Here is a 16114-nt window from a genome sequence, read left to right as displayed (position 1 = left end):
CCTTTGCTTCTTTTGTTATCCTTTGGATCCTCAATGTTTAGAAAAGTATCAAGAGTCTACATCATAATATTCATAATGATATTCATTAATAACATTGAATAATCTTCATTGAATGAATGAACCATTCCAGATAAAAGTGGTTATCTTCTTTCTAAATAAGTTTCATTACTTCGTGGGGTATATCAATTTTTAAATTGATGTTTAACAGGTGCCTTATATTTTCTAATATGTTTGAGGTATTTGAGAGAGTTTTATAACAGTGTTAATCACAGCCATCAAATACATAGAATAGAATTTCAGGATGAATTGTATACTCTCAAAATTAATAAGTTGGAATCCTAGCCCCCAGTACCCAAGAACATGACCTTAAATGAAAATAGAGTCACTGCAGTTGTAATTGTTAAGATGAAGGCATCAGGTTGGGCCCTAACCCCATATGACTTGTGTTCTTATAAAAAGAGGAATTTTGTACACAGGCAGCACACGAGGAGAATGCTACGTGAAGATGAAGGCAGAGATTGGGGGGATGCTTCTACAAGTCACAGAACACTAAAAATTGCCAGAAAACCACCAGAAGCTAGGAAGAAGCATGGAACAAATTCTTCCTTATAAGCAACCAAGCCCCCACCAACACCTTGATCTGGGACTTCCATCCTCTAGAACTGAGACAATCGATTTCTATTGTTTAATCCATCCCGCAATACTCTATTATGGCAGTCCTAGCAAACCTACACAAGTAGTTTAACCAAAAAATAATTCACTACATATTGGGTAATTAAATGAAAAATTCTATGAAGCTACAGGAACAGCCTTCCTCATTAAAACTGTTTAGCACATTTAGCATATTAATTACTTCTGAATTATGCATCAGTGTTTGTTGTCATTTACTTTAAAATATTAATTTACTGATTCCCAGTGTTTCTTCAACTTTCAATTCATTTCAGCTCAATCCAATAAGAGATTATCAGATGCCAACTGGGTTCTTATTCCTATGGTACCTACTGTAGAGATTATGAAAATAAGCAGTATGAGAACCGTACTCAATGTATCTATACTTTTCTTTGGAATCAAGGTCTATTGCCTTTAAAATAAGTTAATATTGCTAGAAAGAATGCATTCAAGTGACAAATTTATAGGAAAATAATATGAAAGAATCCGTGAGTCAAAGGAAGATGTGGGAATTAAAGTAGGTCATCAAATATGTGTAACACTTTGATGGGGGTAGATGGTGCTAGAGGTACAGAGAATGCCACACTTGATGCTGGTTAAAAGGAAATGAGTGAGCTGATCAATCTAATTAGATATCAAAATAAATACTAGAGAAACTAAAAGATACGTGTTGATAGGTGAAGGCAATCAGAGTCCTGAAATATCCATCTTTTGACCAATTTTATCATATATATATATATATATATATTAAAATAGGGAAAATACTACAAAAATTCAGCTCTATAATAACTGAACTGTAATAAATTTAAAAGATAAAACAACTCATTCAGAGACAAGGAAATGAAACACTAGAATCCCATTCCTGGGAGATAACCACTGTTAAGACTTTGGTGTATATTCCTGCTGCTGCTGCTAAGTCACTTCAGTCATGTCCGACTCTGTGCGGCCCCATAGACGGCAGCCCACCAGGCTCCCCCATCCCTGGGATTCTTCAGGCAAGAACACTGGAGTAGGTTGCCATTTCCTTCTCCAATGCATGAAAGTGAAAAGTGAAAGTGAAGTCACTCAGTTGTGTCCGACTCTTAGCGACCCCATGGACTGCAGCCTACCAGGCTCCTCCGTCCATGGGATTTTCCAGGCAAGAATACTGGAGTGGGGTGCCATTGCCTTCTCCTAGACAGACATATTCATATATGTATGTATACAAATCCATGTATACATAGACACATGTATATACACATATATTTTACTAACATAGACTCACATAATACATGCCATTAAATGTTTAACACCTTTCCACATTGTTAAATATTATATTCTATTTAAATTTTAGAATATAGTTGATTAACAATGATGTGTTAGTTATACTAACTAACTGGTATGCTCAAAGTGATATAGTTATATACATACAAGTATTCATTCTTTTTTTTTTTTTTTAAGTATTCATTCTTTTTCAAATTCTTTTCCCATTTAGGTTATTACAGAATATTGAGCTGAGTTCCCTTTGCTATTCAGTAGCTCCTTGTTGGTAAATATAGTAGTGAAATGTTCTTCTATAGCACTGTAAGCTGTTTCGCCACACAAGATTCCACTAGTGGATGTGTAGAAGTTTTTTGCTGGTGTATACAGGCCAGTGATTTCACTTGCTAAGTTCTAACTTCCTAGAAGAAGTGTTTCTATAATTATTTCTCAGTTTTGGACTTAGCGGATGAGGTAGATGGTTCATTTTACAAATATTCCAACGCCTTTCTGCAAGGCAGAAATGCAACAGCTGGTACTGTCATAGTCACAAACTAGAGATCAGAGGGTTCAGGATACAGGTGCAGGATTACAAAACATCACTCCTTTGATTCATCCTCCTTCCTACATTATCCAGAAGAAACCAGGGAAAAAAAAGAACACACAGTCTGAGTCCATTCATGCTATGTACAAGAACAGTGAAACAAACTTATGCTAAACAGTCAGGAAAGTGGTCACCTGAGTCAGGAGATAAGACTTGAAGGCAAAAGCAGGAAGCTTCTAGGGTGCCAATAATGTTCTGTGTTCTAATCTGGGTGCTGGTCCATGGATGTGTTCACTTTGAGAATATTCTTCAATGTGATACTTCAGATGTGCTTCTGGTGAACTTATCATTCAATTAGGAAGCTTTAAGAAATAAACTTAAAACAATGGCAGTTCTCAATGCTCAAAATAGCAGGCAGGCTCTATTCACAAAACTTTCAATGGAAGGAAAGATTCCATCATCCTTTTCAGGATTTAACTCCACTGCTTTTTAAACTGAATCTGATACCCACAAATCCTCTGAAATCCCTTCAAATCAGGAGCCTTTTCTTATCATTTAAAAGTATAATATTCACCAACTAGGTTAATGGATCACAGGTAATAATTGGGTACAAATCTTAAAATATAAATTTAAACATAATTCTTCACACACTTGTGCAATGCAGAAGCATCTTCAAGTAAGAGTGACACTTAGGTTGTATTGTTTACAAGAACAACTGATATTTAAACATTTTATACAAGTTATTTCATTTCACTTGACCCTTTATTACTAAGTGAACAGGACTTTTTAAAGTAAAGCATCCATTGCAAACTATTACATTTAGAATGGATAAACAACCAGGTCCAATATATAGCACAGGGAACTATATTGAATATCTTGTGATAAACCATAATGGAAAAGAATATTTAAAAAGAGTGTGTATATATGTGTAACTGAGTCACTGTGTTGTATAGCGGAGATCAGCACTAAATTGAAATCAATTGTACTTCATAAAAAAATTAAAAGTAAAGCATCCATTGTTAACCCAAGAATCTGGGATGTTGCTAAACCTTAAGCAGCCCTTCTGGAGTCTTTGATCACTTAGTAACTTGGCCTCTGAAAGCTTTCACTTCTTTTCATTATTTGGTTTTTTCCCCTTTGTATCCTCAAGGCTTTTTAGACTTTACAATTTAATGCTATGTGTCTGTGACATCAAAAGGGCATAAAAGTATGACTTAGTTTGTAATAGGGAGGCAACATCACTCATAGATGAGATCACTGCATTACCTGGAAACCCTCCCAGGCTCTGTCTTAATGATACTCTGCCTTATGGGTTAGAACACAAGCTTGTTAACAGTATTCCCCTCAGTAACATTACTTTATGTGAGAGCAGTGATTTAGGATCACTGCACTATGGTATTCAAAAATGCAAAATGAAAGAAAATATCAAGGTTAAAGCAAAGTTTTATTTTGCTACAAAAATATGTTTCATAAAGCATCAGTATAAATGAATATAATTTAACTCAAATTTGTAGTGTTGATAAGGTTCCTTATGATGCCTGGTTAGAAGTACCTAACCTTTAAATGCTTTTTATTGCGCCATAAGCAGTCCAGCTTCTTTAACCATAAACGTCTCATCGTAAGACTTAAGTGTTTGGAAGGTTCAAGATGAGCATTTCTATTTTGCTGTTTATACATGGTTCTTTTTGACCTTGGTAAATAAGGCCAAAAAAAAAAAGTTTTAGCACTTTCAGTGGTTAAAGATATAAATGCTCACTATCTGACTTTACTAGTATTGTATCTGCTTTTCCTCTCTCCTTCCCTCTCTCTCTTTGCCTCTGCCTCTCTCTTTCTGTCTTTATCGCTCTTACACACACACACACACACACACACACACTCCTTACATCACTCTTATCCTGGTGTTACTGTCTCAGTGATCGAAGCTCAGATCCTAATGGAGATGCAGAGTGCTAGAAATCAGCCACTTATTCAATCATAAGACTACTATAGATTTCCAAGACATTACACTTGAAAATTTTCATGTTTTAAGGTTTGATGTCAGATTTAATTATTTTAGGGAGTGCCTTTTGACCATTCCCTCTGTGAAATTTTAGTATTTATAAGCCCTGATTGTTTAGGCTAGGTTAAGAGAAGAATTGAACTGAGGGATCCTTCTTCTTTCTTCACTGATCAGCACAAGTCACAAAAACCTCCTTGTCATGCTCATGTTATACTTCTCCCAATGACCACCATCTTGCTATCCTTGTTTCCAAAATCTTTGCAAGTTTCTGTGAACCATCTCACAAACTTCTTAAAGATTGCCACTTTCTGGTACGGTGCTCATTTAAAATGAGGATGATCTGGTTGGCTACAGTTTGGATGGTCATCATCAATCAGGATGCCATCTAGCCTGAACTTTTGAAACAATCCAAGTATGTTGTGAACAGGCTCACAAAAGGTGTCTTTTTTTCTCCTTTATGAACATATGGTATACACACACGTTAAGTGGCTTCACAATAGCTCTGCTGGTTATATCAATATAGGTCCTTCAATCTTCCAATAATGTTTTTAATCACAAGCTTTAAAGCACAATTGTTTTTACCTTGAAATTCTTAAAAATCTGTTATGAGACAGAAATAAGAGATTAATGGAGATCTTGCAAAAAAAAGATAAATGGCACCACCAGAATACCACAAAACTGGGGGAAAAATTAATTGAACCTATACTTTTGATAAATATTTATTTTTTGCAGAAGAAAAATGCATACTAGTTTAAGCTGTCATTATACTAACCTACATCCTATTTTTCATATTATTAGTAATACATAATATGGTAGTTTATATTCAAAAATAAAACCAGAATGTATATACCTCATGTATTTATCCAGAAATACACCAAGGTTACTATGGTTACGAAAAATCCATTACCTTTGAATACAGAATGAAAAAGTTTGACTTAAAGTATGTGCTATTTATTATAGCAAACATCAACAGCCTTCGGGAGGTTCTCTAACTGGATTCATTTTTCAGTGTCATAACTGACCCACCATTCTACTAGCTTATGGCCTATGCAAGGCAAAAAATTTGAACTGTATGCATTTTTAAATATATTTTGTACTAACTCAAGGTGCAGTGCTGCCTTTGACTTTTAATGCTTCATATTTAAGAGAAAGAAGAAAAGCATTCCAGCCACCTAGATGCTAAGTGGCGTTTGAATTGAAATGCATTTACTTTGACCTGTATCCACCATGGTGGCAAGATTCTTTTTTTTTTTTTAACACATAGCAGAAGAATGTTAGTTCTATGTGGAAACTTAAAAGGAAGCTACAAATAAATGGAGTAAGAGCGAGAAAAAAAGTTGACACCTTGAATATTTAGGAGGGGATATTAAGCCAAGTTATTGAGAAAGTTTTTTGTGGTATAGAATTGCAAGGAATTGCAAATAGTGCAGATGCTTAAAACCAGAAAAAAAATGGTATGAAACAGTGCTTAAAGAAGTTTCAAAACTAATCCTCATCCCTACTAAATTTTTGCTCATCAAGACTATGATTAGTCAAATCAAAGTAAAATATAAGTCACTAATCATCATACAAAAAGTATGCAGTAAATAAGGAGTTAAATGTGTAAATAAAAAATAATATTTTCAACTTGTAAAACTGTCAAAGACATAAGGATATAACATTCACTTCTGATGAACTTTTCTGGAAAACAATGAAAAATGCATATCAAATATTCTGAAAAAGTTTGCTACATTTGACTTAGCTATTTCCCTTTTAGAGATCTAGCAAACAAAGATTTATGTATGATAATATTTATCACAAAACATTTAAAACAGAGATAAATCAGGAACTTTTGCATTTTTAAGTGGCTAAATGCATGAGTGTATATCCATAAAATAGAATACAGCAAATATTTCTAGAAAAATCCTTCATACTATGGGATGTATTCACAATAAGGGAACATGCAAGGATTCCAAATTTTACATTATAGCTCAATTTTGTTAAAAAGAATAAAGTGCTAGAAGGAATTACATCAAATATTAGAGCATCTATCTGTAAGATGGGATATCTGCATGTTTTAAATTATCTTCAGTAAACATGTGTCATTTTTATAACTAAAAACTGCTATCAATTATTTCTCTAACCTAGCTGAATGCGTCCTCCATTTCTCAGTCTCTCTATGAATTGACATTTCAGCACTGGAGAGATTCATTTTAGTGACCCGAAACTCTTGCTATTACTGACAGCACCGGCCCTCGTGGGAAAGGATAGAAGTTCCATCTGCAAACTACTTAGCGTGGAAAGAACATTGTGTCACAACAATCCAGACACAGAGACACGCCATGAGCGCGACTGCATCATAAGACATTATATGGTGGAACACGGCAGGATTTAAAGTGCGTAGAAGCTAAGGTGAGACCCAGTGACCAGAGCAATTTCCTCCATCAGCTTGTTCCAGTGCTGTGCCTGGTCGCTTAGTTGCGTCCAACTCTTTGCGAACCCATGGACTGCAGCCCACCAGGCTCCTCTGTCCATGGGGATTCTCCAGGCAAGAGTACTGGAGTGGGTTGCCATGCCCTCCTCCAGAAGATCTTCCCAACCCAGGGATCGAACCCAGGTCTCCCACATTGCAGGCTGATTCTTTACCATCTGAGCCACCAGGGAAGCCCCAGCTTGTTCCTGGCTCACTTCAAATGGCCAGATTCCCTCTCCCATCCTGTCTTTTCTGTGATTTTGAGTGGGCAGGGGGACTTTGAAAAATAACAAAAATTTAGTGTATACTGCAAATACAAAAATCTTAGAGTTGAAAGAGATCTAAAGGGCCATTAAATTCACCTTGCATGCAAGTTGTAGAATCTCAAGAAAAGTGAGCATTCAGCCTTTGCTAATAGAGAAAACACTCACTTCAGGATGCTGTTAAGAACTTAATTATGCTTTCCAAGATTTGCATATTAAAACCTTAACCTTCAATGTGGCTATATTTGGAGGTAGGGCTTTTGAACAGGTGATGAAGGTTAAAATGGGGTTATAATGATAGGTCCCTAATCCAATGGTTCTGATGCTACTACAGAAAAAGGAAGAGACAGCGGGGGTGCACACAGATGAAGACCACGTGAAGCACAGGGAGAAGTTGGCTGTCTGCAACTTAAGGAGAGAGGCCCCAAGAGAAACCAAACTGCCAACACCCTAATCTTGAACTGCTAGCCTCCAAAACGGTGAGAAATAAATTTCTGTTGTTTAAGTCGTCCAATCTGTGGTATTTGGTTATGGCAGTCTTAGGAGATCAACGCAGGTGCTCAGGGTTTTAAAACCAGCTTCCAGCTCCCTTTCTGAGTTGTGATAAATAATAAAATGTGTCCAATAAGTAGAATGCATAGAGATGAGAAGAATAGACTTTGATACCAGATAGACTCAGACTTGAATCAGTTCTTCCAGTTGCTGACTAGGATTTCTTGACATCTCTGGGCCTCAGTTATAACACTTGAATCATCCTATACAACTTTAAATCCTATAATATCGATTCGATTTAGTTCCTCTCCTTAGTGATTAACATTGCATTCCTACTGTGCTTTGTATTTTCTGACATTTGGAGATAAAAGCAACAAGTAATAGAGGTGCTTGTAAGATGCCTGAGGAATTGGGGAAAAAATGCTATGAGTCTTATCAGAGAATGGCCTTCATCAAAAAATCTACAAACAATAAATGCTAAAGAGGGTGTGGAGAAAAGGAAACCCTTCTACATTATTGGTAGGAATGCAAATTGGTGAAGCCATTAAGGAGAACAATATAGAGGTTCCTTAAAAAACTCAGTATAGAACTACCAAATGACCCAGCAATTCCACTCCTGGCATATACCTGCAGAAAACCATAACTCAAAAAAGATACAAGCACCCCAAAGTTCACTGCAGCACTATTTACAATAGCCCAAAGATGGAAGCAACCTAAATGTCTGTCGACAGAGGAATGGATAAAGAAGATGTGGTACATATATACAACAGAACACCACTCAGCCATAAAGGAATTAAACTGTGCCATTTACAGACACAAGGATGAACCTAGAGACTGTCACAGAGAGTGAAGTCAGTCAGAAAGAGAAAAACAAATATTGCTTATTAATGCACATATATGAAATCTAGAAAAATGGCACAGATGAAACTATTTGCAAAGCAGAAATAAACACACAGACAGAACAAATTATGGACATCAGGGGGAGGAAGATGGGGTAGTGGGATGAATTGGGAGATTGGAATCGATACATACACAGTATTGAAACTTTGTGTAAGATAGGTAACAAATGAGAACCCACTGTATAACAGGGAATTCTACTCAGTGCTCTTTGGTAACCTAAACGGGAAGGAAATCCAAAATAGAGGGGATATATGTATACGTGTAACTGAATCATTTCACTGTACAACACTGTAAAGCATCTATACTTCAATGAAATTTTAAAAAAAAATTCTACCTACAGGATGAAAACCATTGAAGAAGCCATCATCATTGCAACTAGAAAAGATGGTTATGGACACTATAAAAATCCCCCACTTTCTTAGAGTTGAGGAATCTATTACACTATGCTAACATTTGCCATGAACTTTCAATGCAGACACTATAGTTACATGAGTCTGTTAAGGATTCAAGACAACATTGTTAGAAAAACGCCGCGGGAGGAAAAAGAGCCGCCTCTAAGGACCGGTGGTAAAGGCCTTTATTGAGCAGTCGCTCTCGGGCAGAACTCCCGGGGGCGGGTGAGTGAGGAGACAAAGGGAGTCTGCGAGGTATGAGGGGTGGGGAGGGGTTTTATAGCCAGGGCCGGCGCCCAAGCCACGTCTTCCCATATAAGGAAGAAAGCGCGGGCTACAGCGGCGGTCAGTGTCCAAGGGCTCCGTGTCGGCACCTGATTGGACCGGGCTGCAGGGGGTCGGTCCCCGGAAGTTTAGCCAGCCTCCGGAATTTGCCTTGCGGCACTTGTCCGGGACATGTCTCAACATACCCGACCTTTCAAACATAATACAGAATTAGCATTATTTTTTAGCTGGTATGAGCAAGCAGTTTGAATTTAGGCCTCCTCTCTTCCCCACCGTTCATTTTCTGGCTTTGCAGTGCCACCTTATATAGCATTTTGTACATTTTGGAAATCTTCAAGGTCCACTTGATGAGACCTGCCATCAGCCACACCACTTCCCTGTAGATGAGGTCAGCATTCACTTTGCACAGGGAAGGGGTCTTGGTTTCTTTTTCTTGGGTTTCTACATGTCCCCTCCTCTTTTCCCTGTTGTTTTTTCTTTCCCACCCTATTCCTGCTCTTCACCCCTTTGTGATCCTCTTTCTTTGTTCCCAGGAGTCATTTGACTTCATTCATTCCCTTATTCTCTACCGCCTCTAATCAGTGCTGGAAATGCAGTCATGAACAAGACAGACATAGCCCTGTCCTTACGATGCTCATGGTTTAGTGGGCAAAACAATAAGTCAACAAGCAGCCTAGTGCAAACCAAAAAGTGAGGTGGGCGTAAAGGCAGTCAGCGAGCACACAGGGTTACACCTGACTTGTACGGGGGCTTCCCTGAAGACCTCTTATAGGAAGTGTCTACAGTGTGCCCGAAAGCTATGCTGTCCCCGTTACACATGATGATACAGTTGGTCCTAATAAGTGCTTTGCATATTTACTAACACGTGGGTAAAGTTCATTCCAAGATGTGGTTTCATTTCCACTGAAATGAATTCTGTGGCCAATAACTTTTAGTTAAAATAATGCCTTCAGATATTCCTAGGGCAAGGGTCATCTATTTTTAGTTGACTTTCAGTATTTGTTTTTTAGTTTTCTTGACTAAGTGTACCTTACTCAGAACATGCTAGGTGTTTTATCTATAGTTCTAGTTCTCTTCAAAATCCTGAAAGTTTCAGTTATCTCCATTTAATAGTTTCAGAAACTAAGTCTCACAAGTTACGTAACTGGTTTTAAGATCATATTCTCTTCATCATAACTAGGATGCCTGAGATGGTGTCAAAATCTAACTCTCATAGGCTGTGTAGTTGTGAGCAAGTTGCTTAACCTTTCTGTGCCTCAATTTTCTCATTTGTAAATTAGGAGTAGTGATAATACCTACCTCAGAGAATAAGTATTACAAAATTCTATCCAAGTATGATGAATAAAATATAAAAGCAATAGTTCTTGTTCTTTGAGGCATCTCAGACTAGAGGACATAAAAGGTGTGAGCTCTGAGAACACAACTGGGTGGATGAAAGACACAGCCCTGCCCCAATACTCCTCTTTCCTATGTCTGTACGTGCTGCCATAAAGTCATGAGCACCAAGGTGGGCAACGGGGTACCATGTCTGGCTGATTCTCTGTCACAACCTTAGTGTGTGCATGCTAAGTCACTTCAGTCATGTTTGACTCTCTGCAACCCTGTGGACTGTAGCCCACCAAGCTTCTCTGTCCATGGGCTTCTCCAGGCAAGAACTCTGGAGTGGGTTGCCATGCCCTTCTCCATACAACCTTAGTACCTGGCACTAATGTGAAGGAGTGAATTCATTAAAAATTAACCCTGTCTCTGACTCTAACCTGTTGTGACCTTTCATGAAGACTTTTAATATCTCTAACACTTCGGTTTTCCATCAATCCATATTTGATTAATGATGTCTCACCTAGTAGTTACATTACAGTACCTAAAATATCATAATATATAAGGCTATAATTACCATACAAGTATAAACATGATTCAGACTCCAGACAACATACATAATATAGACCCACTTGTGTTTCACAAAGGTTTTGAGCAATTCCCTTTCTCAAGTGTCCTGACACTTTATAATATGGCATGGGCAGATATACCATGTTTCTTCCAAATGGTCTAAAATTCAGGCCACACTGAGTCACACTTCTGAGTCTTAAGATTATTCCACATCCATGAGGATTTTAAAGGGATGAACATGTGTCAGTGACGTTTGTTTGAAATGACGTCACTGCCTCAGTTGAACTGACATGACATCATTGTTGCACTGTGAGTGTGGCTGGGAACCACACTGGGTCCCAGTAGGAAGCAGAGGAATCACATGCTGAGCTATTTGTGTTGATACATTTCCAAAGCCCCCTCTGCACCCCTCTGAGTAAAGGTATGTTAGTAGAAGGATTCAGCTAAGAAACAGGGTCAACAGTAGAGAAGACACAGTAAGACAGCCTTGGGGGAAGGAAGTCAGTACAAGCCCCTTTCCATTTTTCCAGCTTTGGCTTCACTGTCAGGGCAATGTAACTACAAAGATCATGGAAGTTGAGTGATTTAACAGGAGACAAAACTTAAGTAACCCAACTTTTAAATTTGCATTCTCAGATAGCTATAAATTATAGTTTATAGCTATCTTACATTTATTAGTTTGGAAGTACATATACTTTAATATAGACTATAACTACTTACTAATACCTACAGAAGTCTTACCTGTGACTGTGTAGTTCTCTCCATTGCCTGAGTAGATTAGCATCCCATCCATGTATAAAGAGTACTGAGTTATAATACCATTTGCTTTTTGGGGTGGATTCCAGGAGAGTAACAAAGAATGGGGAAGGGATTTGGCTACTGGTGGCTGAACCTGTTGTGGGGCTGTGGGAAAAATAAAAAGACTTATTGATTATAATTTATGTTTCTAATTTAAACTTTTCAGTCCCAAACCAATAAATGGAGTAGACTTGACATCCCATGCATGGAAATGTCCCTGATTCATGGGTATCTTATCAGTAATTGCTTTAGTACTAAATACTTGCCTTGAATTTATGAAAATTTGCATCAGCCATAAATGGTGAGTATTTATATTAGTTCACTTAACTGATTCTTGTGTTACTTCATCAATAGTATTACTAATCCATAATCTTTACTTGGGGCTATGCCTTTCAAAGCAAACTAAACAGAATCCCTACCCTTGAGGAGCTTTTGATCTAACATGAACAATGCTAGGTGGCCCATAATTGATATAACAAACCTATATGCAGCCATAAAAATAGCCATAAAGCACAGCATAAATTAAATTTATTATACATGAAAACTACATTGTTTTGTTTTTTTTTTTTAAATAAAGGGTGTATGTCCATTTCCAATAAATTGGAATCTCAAAAACTGGAAAAAAAAAAAAAACTTTTAGAAAATGATCCTAACCATACCTATAGCTTGGTAATTTGGTAATAAATTTAAGAAAAATCTAGAAATTGGGAAATAACAAGAAGGAAATGGTGAACTGGAGGAGTAGGAATACCTCTGGGATCAAGTTGTGAAGTAGGTTTGGAGGGTACCAGGCAAAACCTGGTCAGAGAATGTAGTGGATGAAGAGAAAACAGTGAGATATAGGATGGCCTGTGCCATATTGGAGTTGGTGGAAGCAATGAGAAAAGGGGATAAAGATTACACGTGCCTCAGCAGAAGCAAAGACACACTGTGAAAAAGTGCTGGCACTGGGAGACCAGATGGAGTGAATGTCAAGAAAACACAGAACATGCGTCACCAACGCTGTAGGCCGGGTGAGAGGGTTCTGGTGAGGTCAGGTGCAAGGCATGAAGAACAAAGGGTCACCAGAAGGGTTTTGCAAACTTCTGTCTTCTGTCCTGGTTATACCAGATGGACCATCGTCTTTCTTTACACATCTCTGTGAGTGGTTCTTGCTTTAAGGATTTAGAAGAGGTGGAGAGGGGGGTGGGAGGAAGGGAAGTGGGGAAAGGGAATGGATGGATACTGAAGCAGAGAGAGACTGCAGCCTCTTTTCCTCTAAAGATCAACCTTTTAAATCTTCTGAATAACTTTACAGCTAGACAGCAAGAGAAATGTGTAACCCGTCTTATCCGGGAGAGAGAAATACGAAGTAACAATGCTTTAAATGTTTTGAGAGCTGTTATTTCTTGAAGAGATGTGTTCTGACGCTTGAGCAAAGCTTTCGCTTTGGAGTGCTAAAATATTTTCTCTTTCCCACTGCCTTCCTAATGTAAGCTTTCTGAAACATTAATTTATGCCAACAGTTTGCAAGCTCCACATACAACAAAAGTGAGACTTGAATCGGAAGGAACTGGGCCATGATTAATAATGCCTCGATTGGCGTTTGGAGGTTCCATCACACTGAAATAATTGTTACCCGTGCTGGTGTTTAGCAGTTAAAAGAGACCATGGAAATCAACCGTTTGATTCTCAATTTCATACTGTGCCATACAATCAATTCTTTTTAGTCAGACTGTCTCTAGATTTACTTCTGAGCCATAGTAAAATGAGGAAGCTTTCATTAATCTTTCAGATGCTTCATATTAATGACAAGGCTCTTGCATGAACAATGTAACAGCAATTAAAAAGCCCATTAATCTGCATTACCGCTATTAAAGATGCATGTCATTAAAGGGTATGGAGTTTGATTCATTTTCGCACCCCCCCCCCCAAAAATGGAGCAATTATGGCCTGGCAATGCACTTTGTCATCAAATTAGGTTGGGGTTTTCTAGCAAATGGCCTTGCAGTATTTAGCTCTTCTCCTGTTTTATTATTCATGACTGAAATGTGGAAGTCAAGACCTTTGAAATTACTTTACCTTCTTGTGGAGTAGAGATGTTCAATGCATGCGAGCTCTCGGTACAGCCGGCCAACGTGCAAGCAGCGAGGGTTACTGCATAGTTTTTGAAGGGCAGCAAGCCTGTCAGTGTGCCTGTGATAAAAGGGGACAAAGGGAGGTCTGCATGTTTACCACAAGCCATGAAGAGGACTGTGTGTCTGTATACGTGTGAGACAAAAAGGTAGAGACACAGAGGATAAAAAACAAAAACATATGCTGCTTAAACCCATTTTCCTGCCCATGTGTTGACTGTAGAATACAGCAACTAGTGAGAAAAAATTGTGAGACCAACTTCTTGTTAAGACAGTTTTAAATAGCATTTTCCCCAACGAACTTCTCAGGACACTAACGCCCTGAGATGTTTCTCCTGAAAAAATGGGGAGTTCCACATATATAGTTCATACAGCAGAACCCAGTGTATCTGATAGTAAAGACAGACACCATCCCATTCTGGGATCCTAGTTCTCCTGGGGAGACAAAACACCTTCATTTTCTTTTACCTTGCATTTTTCAACCGTGTTTAGCTAGAGAGTCCATCTTATGTGACATCTATTAACACATGTTAGGAGATGCTACTCCCAAGAGTGATTTCATTATTTTAACAGTAGGATACATGTATACAAACTATTTATTCATGTTGCAGCTAAAACGAATATGCAAATCCACACAGTTGAACAATTAGCCAATTAGATAATTATGCTTTTGTACTTCTCCTTGCAAAATTATTAGTTTATTTAATTAAGACACCTGCCTTAAACAGAAGCATTGCCCACAGAAGTGTTGAATTAACCTGATTTGGTGGTGGATATATAAGATTTGTTCGGCAATTAAAGGTGCCTGCAGAAATGAAAGCACATTTTGTTTACTGGTGTTTGTAATCAAGACAGAAGCTCTTTATTTAGTTAATCCCCTGAATTAAGGAAGTATCAAAAATATCATTTGTGTATTTGCTCACCCATGTTTCTCATTGTGGCTTTTAGAGCTGTTTTTATCCCCAATCACATGGATTGTCATCATGCTTACAAAAAGATGGTTCTACTCACGGTATCCTTTCATTGAGTAAACTTTGATTGTTATAATGTGACAGCTGATGGCTTTCATCATTCAACAACAAATTTTAAAATGCATGTTTGCCTATTCCCTTTCCCTGATAGAAAGGATAAAGAAATTAAAAGAGCAAAGACCAGGATGAAGTAAAGACCACAGCCCCTGTTTGCTCTGGCCCTTCACACTGGCCCTGGGTCCCCAGTGCTGCCTGTAACTCTTGAATCTAGCAGGTCCCCAAGCATCCCCCTAGGCCATGCAACCCTCTCGGCTGCATTTGGCACCACCATCCTTGCCTGGGGCCAAAGATGCCAGGAAGCCAACGAACTGACACACAACGCATGTGACCATCTCACGCCAAATGCTGCTATGATTTCAAAACACCTTCACGTTGTCACCTTCTGCTTTCTCTCACTCCTGCCACTGTGACTATCATTTCTTGAATCTCCCAGATCATGACCCACATTCTAAACTCACCTTTTAAAAAGGGATTATTTCTCTTCTTCCAAAAGTCTTAAAGGAAGGCTTACAGCATACATCTGCAAATTCAACATGTAGGGATTTTGTGATTAAGAGCAACGATGCTCAGGAAAGACTGCTTGGGTCCAGATGCAAATTCTACTACTGTTTTATGGTATGGGTTTGGGCAGGTTGATAAGATTTCTGTGCCTTAATCTTCTAAGGCACTGCAGATAGATAATAACAGCACCTATCTTGAAGGAGAGGTCTCACAGGAATAATACAGTATCATAGGACTATGAGATGGGGGTATTACAATATTCATCCCAAAGTGTTACAATCAGGATTAAATGAGCTTAGGAATATAATGTTCTCAACACAGAGACAGAGGAGGAGAGAACTCTAGCACAGTGCCATGACAGCCAAAGCTATGTGGTCATTGCAATCCAGTTTCTGTCTGCACTCTGTTATTAAACAATGATTTTTATCTTTTAAAGATCACTCAGCTCAGTTCAGTTCAGTCTGCAGTTGTGTCCGACTCTTTGCGACCCAATGGACTACAGCACACCAGGCTTCCCTGTCCATCACCAACTCCCAGAGATTACTCAA

At 38.2% G+C, this 16114-nt stretch overlaps 1 protein-coding gene across 1 annotated transcript in view; it reads right to left on the bottom strand.

Annotated features, from left to right (window-relative positions):
* Window positions 1-16114, bottom strand: part of USH2A (usherin) — an 893901-nt gene that overhangs the window by 474336 nt on the left and 403451 nt on the right. Inside the window, exons 31-32 of the mRNA XM_043484771.1 lie at window positions 13982-14095; window positions 11864-12025 (exon numbers count right to left, since the gene is read on the bottom strand). Of these exons, the coding sequence (XP_043340706.1) occupies window positions 11864-12025; window positions 13982-14095 (276 nt within the window). The remainder of the gene's footprint in view (window positions 1-11863; window positions 12026-13981; window positions 14096-16114) is intronic.

Source organism: Cervus canadensis, chromosome 13 (genome assembly GCF_019320065.1).
Source record: "Cervus canadensis isolate Bull #8, Minnesota chromosome 13, ASM1932006v1, whole genome shotgun sequence".
Classification (NCBI taxonomy): Eukaryota; Metazoa; Chordata; class Mammalia; order Artiodactyla; family Cervidae; genus Cervus; species Cervus canadensis.
The sequence above is the reverse complement of the archived record's forward strand: the minus strand, read 5'-3'. Positions and strand labels throughout refer to the sequence as shown.